Source organism: Salvelinus fontinalis, unplaced genomic scaffold (genome assembly GCF_029448725.1).
Source record: "Salvelinus fontinalis isolate EN_2023a unplaced genomic scaffold, ASM2944872v1 scaffold_0640, whole genome shotgun sequence".
NCBI classification, from domain to species: domain Eukaryota; kingdom Metazoa; phylum Chordata; class Actinopteri; order Salmoniformes; family Salmonidae; genus Salvelinus; species Salvelinus fontinalis.
This window is the reverse complement of record NW_026600849.1, coordinates 32,762-42,761: the sequence shown is the minus strand read 5'-3', so window position 1 is coordinate 42,761 and position 10,000 is coordinate 32,762. Positions and strand designations below refer to the sequence as shown.

The 10,000-nt window shown below is 34.5% G+C and overlaps 1 protein-coding gene across 1 annotated transcript in view; it reads left to right on the top strand.

Annotated features, from left to right (window-relative positions):
- The window catches only part of LOC129846893 (huntingtin-like), a 59,159-nt gene that overhangs the window by 44,426 nt on the left and 4,733 nt on the right, over positions 1-10,000 (top strand). Inside the window, exons 26-29 of the mRNA XM_055914698.1 lie at positions 552-754; positions 2,379-2,505; positions 2,776-2,903; positions 3,210-3,320. Of these exons, the coding sequence (XP_055770673.1) occupies positions 552-754; positions 2,379-2,505; positions 2,776-2,903; positions 3,210-3,320 (569 nt within the window). The remainder of the gene's footprint in view (positions 1-551; positions 755-2,378; positions 2,506-2,775; positions 2,904-3,209; positions 3,321-10,000) is intronic.

Here is a 10,000-nt window from a genome sequence, read left to right as displayed (position 1 = left end):
ATCCTAATAAACCCCAGGAAGAGTAGCTGCTGCTATAGAAACAGATAATGATCCTAATAAACCCCAGGAAGAGTAGCTGCTGCTATAGAAACAGATAATGATCCTAATAAACCCCAGGAAGAGTAGCTGCTGCTATAGAAACAGATAATGATCCTAATAAACCCCAGGAAGAGTAGCTGCTGCTATAGAAACAGATAATGATCCTAATAAACCCCAGGAAGAGTAGCTGCTGCTTTAGAAACAGATAATGATCCTAATAAACCCCAGGAAGAGTAGCTGTTGCTATAGAAACAGATAATGGGGATCCTAATAAACCCCAGGAAGAGTAGCTGTTGCTATAGAAACAGATAATGGGGATCCTAATAAACCCCAGGAAGAGTAGCTGTTGCTATAGAAACAGATAATGGGGATCCTAATAAACCCCAGGAAGAGTAGCTGTTGCTATAGAAACAGATAATGGGGATCCTTATCAAATACCACAATACCACAATGACAACGTTCAGCTGTCGTATTCCCAACATGAAACCAAGCTGTAACGCTCTTCTCTCCAGCGGCGGCTCCAAAGTGTATGTGTAGTCCCTGGGCTGGGGAGGAGGAGGGAGGGCCGGTCCCTGGTAAGACAGAGGAGCCCTGGGCAGCGGTGGGGGAGCGCCCCCTGGTGGTCCTGGTGGAACAACTCTTCTCTCACATCCTCAAGATACTCAACATCTGTGCCCACGTGCTGGACGACACGCCGCCCGGACCCGCTATCAAGGTGTGTGTGAGATGTAAAGGGATAATCTGTCCCCCAGGCCACCCTGCCGTCCCTAGCCAACGCTCCCTCTCTGTCCCCCAGGCCACTCTGCCGTCCCTAGCCAACACTCCCTCTCTCAGTATTGTCTCCTCTGTCCCCCAGGCCACTCTGCCGTCCCTAGCCAACGCTCCCTCTCTGTCCCCCAGGCCACTCTGCCGTCCCTAGCCAACACTCCCTCTCTCAGTATTGTCTCCTCTGTCCCCCAGGCCACTCTGCCGTCCCTAGCCAACGCTCCCTCTCTGTCCCCCAGGCCACTCTGCCGTCCCTAGCCAACGCTCCCTCTCTGTCCCCCAGGCCACCCTGCCGTCCCTAGCCAACGCTCCCTCTCTGTCCCCCAGGCCACCCTGCCGTCCCTAGCCAACGCTCCCTCTCTGTCCCCCAGGCCACCCTGCTGTCCCTAGCCAACGCTCCCTCTCTCAGTATTGTCTCCTCTGTCCCCCAGGCCACTCTGCCGTCCCTAGCCAACGCTCCCTCTCTCAGTATTGTCTCCTCTGTCCCCCAGGCCACTCTGCCGTCCCTAGCCAACGCTCCCTCTCTCAGTATTGTCTCCTCTGTCCCCCAGGCCACTCTGCCGTCCCTAGCCAACACTCCCTCTCTCAGTATTGTCTCCTCTGTCCCCCAGGCCACTCTGCCGTCCCTAGCCAACGCTCCCTCTCTGTCCCCCAGGCCACTCTGCCGTCCCTAGCCAACGCTCCCTCTCTCAGTATTGTCTCCTCTGTCCCCCCAGGCCACCCTGCCGTCCCTAGCCAACGCTCCCTCTCTGTCCCCCAGGTCACCCTGCCGTCCCTAGCCAACGCTCCCTCTCTGTCCCCCCAGGCCACCCTGCCGTCCCTAGCCAACGCTCCCTCTCTGTCCCCCAGGCCACCCTGCTGTCCCTAGCCACCGCTCCCTCTCTGTCCCCCAGGCCACCCTGCCGTCCCTAGCCAACGCTCCCTCTCTGTCCCCCAGGCCACCCTGCCGTCCCTAGCCAACGCTCCCTCTCTGTCCCCCAGGCCACTCTGCCGTCCCTAGCCAACGCTCCCTCTCTGTCCCCCAGGCCACCCTGCCGTCCCTAGCCAACGCTCCCTCTCTGTCCCCCAGGCCACCCTGCCGTCCCTAGCCAACGCTCCCTCTCTGTCCCCCCAGGCCACTCTGCCGTCCCTAGCCAGCGCTCCCTCTCTGTCCCCCAGGCCACCCTGCCGTCCCTAGCCAACGCTTCCTCTCTGTCCCCCCAGGCCACTCTGCCGTCCCTAGCCAACGCTCCCTCTCTGTCCCCCAGGCCACTCTGTCGCCCCTAGCCAACGCTCCCTCTCTGTCCCCCAGGCCACTCTGTCGTCCCTAGCCAACGCTCCCTCAGTATTGTCTCCTCTGTCCCCCCAGGCCACCCTGCCGTCCCTAGCCAACGCTCCCTCTCTCAGTATTGTCTCCTCTGTCCCCCCAGGCCACTCTGCCGTCCCTAGCCAACGCTCCCTCTCTGTCCCCCAGGCCACTCTGCCGTCCCTAGCCAACGCTCCCTCTCTCAGTATTGTCTCCTCTGTCCCCCCAGGCCACCCTGCCATCCCTAGCCAACGCTCCCTCTCTCAGTATTGTCTCCTCTGTCCCCCAGGCCACCCTGCCGTCCCTAGCCAACGCTCCCTCCCTCAGCCCCATCAGAAGGAAAGGCAAGGAGAAGGAGGTAGCAGAGCCAAGCACCACTCCCATGAGCCCTAAGAAAGGCAGCGACACCAACACTGGTACAGTAGTCCAACTTCCTGACTTCTTTTGCTCTGTAGGAAACACATACACACGGACTTTACCTTCATAGAAACAATGGATTCTTTTTAAATTCAGTCCGTTTCTTTAGTCCGTCATTTAATGAACGATTTCAGTCGACGGTGTGAAGGTTTTTCAAACAGTAAAATGTTGTGAAGGATACGAACCCAGCGCTTCAAAATCACAAAGATCCCTCTCTTCGTGACCTATTGCCTTTTTTCTTTTTTCTTTCTGACCTTTTTTGTGAGCAGGCAGGCCAGCGGACAGCGCGGGGTCCACCGCTAACGTCAACAAGTCCACAACCCTGGGAAGCTTCTATCATCTACCGACCTACCTCAAACTGTACGACGTCCTCAAAGCTACACACACCAACTATAAGGTACACGCGCACACACGCGCGCGCGCGCACACACACACACACACACACACACACACACACAGACACACACACACTCTCCTAGTCATCAACTACTTTGCCATTAGACTCTTTTGGAATTCCAGTCTTTTCTGAATCACTTAAATATCCGAATAGTCAACCTGGATGTTTTGATGTGTAAAAATGGCCAACAGTAGTTCTGATACTTCTTAGAACTGTAATTGTTCACTTACTACACTTGTTTTCTTTACGTACTTGTCAATGTTTTGTTGTTGTGACAATTGTTGATGTTTGTTGTGTGTTTCCTAGGTGACGTTGGACCTCCACAGCACCAATGAGAAGTTTGGAGGGTTCCTTCGTTCTGCCCTGGACGTTCTGTCTCAGCTGCTGGAGATGGCCACGCTACACGACATCGGAAAGGTCAGACCGTAATACACCTTTCAGAAACGTGTTATAACACTCTTATTCATGTTCATAAATGAGTTATAACACTCTTATTCATGTTCATAAACATGTTATATCACTCTTATTCATGCTAATAAACATGTTATAACTCTTATTCATGTTCATAAACGTGTTATAACACTTATTCATGTTAATAAACGTGTTAAAACACCTTTCATATTGATAAGCTTAAAGGGATACTGCGAGATTCTGCCATTTAAGCATTGCTACTGTACCTGTAGACTTCCAGTCATTGCGCTAACGCTAGTTAGCATTGTCTCGCAAAACTACATCTAACTTCCTTCATACTGGACACAGAGACATAAAAATGGCGTCCACAACACGTCGCTCTGGATAAGAGCGTCTGCTAAATGACTTAAATGTAAATGTATTGATTAGTTGTAGTATAATGATGTATTGATTAGTTAGTAGTTGTAGTGTAATGATGTATTGATTAGTTGTAGTATAATGATGTATTGATTAGTTAGTAGTTGTAGTATAATGATGTATTGATTAGTTGTAGTATAATGATGTATTGATTAGTTAGTAGTTGTAGTGTAATGATGTATTGATTAGTTGTAGTATAATGATGTATTGATTAGTTAGTAGTTGTAGTATAATGATGTATTGATTAGTTAGTAGTTGTAGTATAATGATGTATTGATTAGTTGTAGTATAATGATGTATTGATTAGTTGTAGTATAATGATGTATTGATTAGTTGTAGTATAATGATGTATTGATTAGTTGTAGTATAATGATGTATTGATTAGTTAGTAGTTGTAGTATAATGATGTATTGATTAGTTAATAGTTGTAGTATAATGATGTATTGATTAGATAGTAGTTGTAGTATAATGATGTATTGATTAGTTAATAGTTGTAGTATAATGATGTATTGATTAGTTGTAGTATAATGATGTATTGATTAGTTAATAGTTGTAGTATAATGATGTATTGATTAGTTAGTAGTTGTAGTATAATGATGTATTGATTAGTTAGTAGTTGTAGTATAATGATGTATTGATTAGTTAATAGTTGTAGTATAATGATGTATTGATTAGTTAATAGTTGTAGTATAATGATGTATTGATTAGTTGTAGTATAATGATGTATTGATTAGTTAGTAGTTGTATAGTATAATGATGTATTGATTAGTTAGTAGTTGTAGTATAATGATGTATTGATTAGTTAGTAGTTGTAGTATAATGATGTATTGATTAGTTGTAGTATAATGATGTATTGATTAGTTAGTAGTTGTAGTATAATGATGTATTGATTAGTTGTAGTATAATGATGTATTGATTAGTTAGTAGTTGTAGTATAATGATGTATTGATTAGTTAATAGTTGTATAGTATAATGATGTATTGATTAGTTAATAGTTGTATAGTATAATGATGTATTGATTAGTTAGTAGTTGTAGTATAATGACGTATTGATTAGTTGTAGTATAATGATGTATTGATTAGTTAATAGTTGTAGTATAATGATGTATTGATTAGTTGTATAGTATAATGATGTATTGATTAGTTAATAGTTGTATAGTATAATGATGTATTGATTAGTTAGTAGTTGTAGTATAATGATGTATTGATTAGTTGTATAGTATAATGATGTATTGATTAGTTAATAGTTGTATAGTATAATGATGTATTGATTAGTTAATAGTTGTAGTATAATGATGTATTGATTAGTTGTATAGTATAATGATGTATTGATTAGTTAATAGTTGTATAGTATAATGATGTATTGATTAGTTAGTAGTTGTAGTATAATGATGTATTGATTAGTTAATAGTTGTAGTATAATGATGTATTGATTAGTTAATAGTTGTAGTATAATGATGTATTGATTAGTTAATAGTTGTAGTATAATGATGTATTGATTAGTTAATAGTTGTATAGTATAATGATGTATTGATTAGTTGTAGTATAATGATGTATTGATTAGTTAATAGTTGTAGTATAATGACGTATTGATTAGTTGTAGTATAATGATGTATTGATTAGTTAATAGTTGTAGTATAATGATGTATTGATTAGTTGTATAGTATAATGATGTATTGATTAGTTAATAGTTGTATAGTATAATGATGTATTGATTAGTTAGTAGTTGTAGTATAATGATGTATTGATTAGTTAATAGTTGTAGTATAATGATGTATTGATTAGTTAATAGTTGTAGTATAATGATGTATTGATTAGTTAATAGTTGTAGTATAATGATGTATTGATTAGTTAATAGTTGTAGTGTAATGATGTATTGATTAGTTAATAGTTGTAGTATAATGATGTATTGATTAGTTAATAGTTGTAGTGTAATGATGTATTGATTAGTTAATAGTTGTAGTATAATGATGTATTGATTATATACTAGTTAGTTAATAGTTGTAGTATAATGATGTATTGATTAGTTAGTAGTTGTAGTGTAATGATGTATTGATTATATACTAGTTAGTTAATAGTTGTAGTGTAATGATGTATTGATTAGTTAATAGTTGTAGTGTAATGATGTATTGATTATATACTAGTTAGTTAATAGTTGTAGTATAATGATGTATTGATTATATACTAGTTAGTTAATAGTTGTAGTGTAATGATGTATTGATTAGTTGTAGTATAATGATGTATTGATTATATACTAGTTAGTTAATAGTTGTAGTATAATGATGTATTGATTAGTTGTAGTATAATGATGTATTGATTAGTTGTAGTATAATGATGTATTGATTAGTTGTATAGTATAATGATGTATTGATTAGTTAATAGTTGTATAGTATAATGATGTATTGATTAGTTGTAGTATAATGATGTATTGATTATATACTAGTTAGTTAATAGTTGTAGTTTAATGATGTATTGATTATATACTAGTTAGTTAATAGTTGTAGTGTAATGATGTATTGATTAGTTAATAGTTGTAGTATAGTGATGTATTGATTATATACTAGTTAGTTAATAGTTGTATAGTATAATGATGTATTGATTAGTTAGTAGTTGTAGTATAATGATGTATTGATTAGTTAATAGTTGTAGTGTAATGATGTATTGATTAGTTAATAGTTGTATAGTATAATGATGTATTGATTAGTTAATAGTTGTAGTATAGTGATGTATTGATTAGTTAATAGTTGTAGTATAGTGATGTATTGATTAGTTAATAGTTGTAGTATAATGATGTATTGATTAGTTAATAGTTGTAGTGTAATGATGTATTGATTAGTTGTAGTGTAATGATGTATTGATTAGTTAGTAGATGTAGTGTAATCATGTATTGATTAGTTAACAGTTGTAGTGTAATGATGTATTGATTAGTTAGTAGTTGTAGTGTAATGATGTATTGATTAGTTAACAGTTGTAGTATAATGATGTATTGATTAGTTAGTAGTTGTAGTATAATGATGTATTGATTAGTTAACAGTTGTAGTATAATGATGTATTGATTAGTTAGTAGTTGTATAGTATAATGATGTATTGATTAGTTAACAGTTGTAGTATAATGATGTATTGATTAGTTAATAGTTGTAGTATAATGATGTATTGATTAGTTAATAGTTGTAGTATAATGATGTATTGATTAGTTAGTAGTTGTAGTATAATGATGTATTGATTAGTTAGTAGTTGTAGTATAATGATGTATTGATTAGTTAACAGTTGTAGTATAATGATGTATTGATTAGTTAGTAGTTGTATAGTATAATGATGTATTGATTAGTTAGTAGTTGTATAGTATAATGATGTATTGATTAGTTAGTAGTTGTAGTATAATGATGTATTGATTAGTTGTAGTGTAATGATGTATTGATTAGTTAGTAGTTGTAGTGTAATGATGTATTGATTAGTTAGTAGTTGTATAGTATAATGATGTATTGATTAGTTAGTAGTTGTATAGTATAATGATGTATTGATTAGTTGTAGTGTAATGATGTATTGATTAGTTAGTAGTTGTAGTGTAATGATGTATTGATTAGTTAGTAGTTGTAGTATAATGATGTATTGATTAGTTAATAGTTGTATAGTATAATGATATATTGATTAGTTAATAGTTGTAGTATAATGATGTATTGATTAGTTAGTAGTTGTAGTATAATGATGTATTGATTAGTTAGTAGTTGTAGTATAATGATGTATTGATTAGTTAATAGTTGTATAGTATAATGATGTATTGATTAGTTGTAGTGTAATGATGTATTGATTAGTTAGTAGTTGTAGTATAATGATGTATTGATTAGTTAATAGTTGTAGTATGATGATGTATTGATTAGTTGTAGTATAATGACGTATTGATTAGTTAATAGTTGTATTATAATGATGTATTGATTAGTTAGTAGTTGTAGTGTAATGATGTATTGATTAGTTAGTAGTTGTAGTATAATGATGTATTGATTAGTTAATAGTTGTATAGTATAATGATGTATTGATTAGTTGTAGTGTAATGATGTATTGATTAGTTAGTAGTTGTAGTATAATGATGTTTTGATTAGTTAGTAGTTGTAGTGTAATGATGTATTGATTAGATAGTAGTTGTAGTATAATGATGTATTGATTAGTTGTAGTATAATGATGTATTGATTAGTTGTAGTATAATGATGTATTGATTAGTTGTAGTATAATGATGTATTGATTAGTTGTAGTATAATGATGTATTGATTAGTTAATAGTTGTAGTATAATGATGTATTGATTAGATAGTAGTTGTAGTATAATGATGTATTGATTAGATAATAGTTGTATAGTATAATGATGTATTGATTAGTTAGTAGTTGTATAGTATAATGATGTATTGATTAGTTAGTAGTTGTATAGTATAATGATGTATTGATTAGTTAGTAGTTGTAGTATAATGATGTATTGATTAGTTGTAGTGTAATGATGTATTGATTAGTTAGTAGTTGTAGTGTAATGATGTATTGATTAGTTAGTAGTTGTATAGTATAATGATGTATTGATTAGTTAGTAGTTGTATAGTATAATGATGTATTGATTAGTTGTAGTGTAATGATGTATTGATTAGTTAGTAGTTGTAGTGTAATGATGTATTGATTAGTTAGTAGTTGTAGTATAATGATGTATTGATTAGTTAGTAGTTGTATAGTATAATGATGTATTGATTAGTTAGTAGTTGTATAGTATAATGATGTATTGATTAGTTAGTAGTTGTAGTATAATGATGTATTGATTAGTTGTAGTGTAATGATGTATTGATTAGTTAATAGTTGTAGTATAATGATGTATTGATTAGTTAGTAGTTGTAGTGTAATGATGTATTGATTAGTTAACAGTTGTAGTGTAATGATGTATTGATTAGTTAATAGTTGTAGTATAATGATGTATTGATTAGTTAATAGTTGTAGTATAATGATGTATTGATTAGTTAATAGTTGTATAGTATAATGATGTATTGATTAGTTAATAGTTGTAGTATGATGTATTGATTAGTTAGTAGTTGTAGTATAATGATGTATTGATTAGTTAACAGTTGTAGTATAATGATGTATTGATTAGTTAGTAGTTGTAGTATAATGATGTATTGATTAGTTAGTAGTTGTAGTATAATGATGTATTGATTAGTTAACAGTTGTAGTATAATGATGTATTGATTAGTTAGTAGTTGTATAGTATAATGATGTATTGATTAGTTAACAGTTGTAGTATAATGATGTATTGATTAGTTAGTAGTTGTAGTATAATGATGTATTGATTAGTTAACAGTTGTAGTATAATGATGTATTGATTAGTTAGTAGTTGTATAGTATAATGATGTATTGATTAGTTAGTAGTTGTAGTGTAATGATGTATTGATTAGTTAACAGTTGTAGTATAATGATGTATTGATTAGTTAACAGTTGTATAGTATAATGATGTATTGATTAGTTGTAGTATAATGACGTATTGATTAGTTAATAGTTGTATAGTATAATGATGTATTGATTAGTTAGTAGTTGTATTATAATGATGTATTGATTAGTTAATAGTTGTAGTATAATGATGTATTGATTAGTTAATAGTTGTAGTATAATGATGTATTGATTAGTTAATAGTTGTATAGTATAATGATGTATTGATTAGTTAATAGTTGTAGTATAATGATGTATTGATTAGTTAATAGTTGTATAGTATAATGATGTATTGATTAGTTAGTAGTTGTATTATAATGATGTATTGATTAGTTAATAGTTGTATAGTATAATGATGTATTGATTAGTTAGTAGTTGTATTATAATGATGTATTGATTAGTTAGTAGTTGTATAGTATAATGATGTATTGATTAGTTAATAGTTGTATAGTATAATGATGTATTGATTAGTTAGTAGTTGTATTATAATGATGTATTGATTAGTTAACAGTTGTATAGGATAATGATGTATTGATTAGTTGTAGTATAATGACGTATTGATTAGTTAATAGTTGTATTATAATGATGTATTGATTAGTTAGTAGTTGTAGTATAATGATGTATTGATTAGTTAGTAGTTGTAGTATAATGATGTATTGATTAGTTGTAGTATAATGACGTATTGATTAGTTAATAGTTGTAGTATAATGATGTATTGATTAGTTGTAGTATAATGATGTATTGATTAGTTAGTAGTTGTATAGTATAATGATGTATTGATTAGTTAACAGTTGTAGTATAATGATGTATTGATTAGTTAA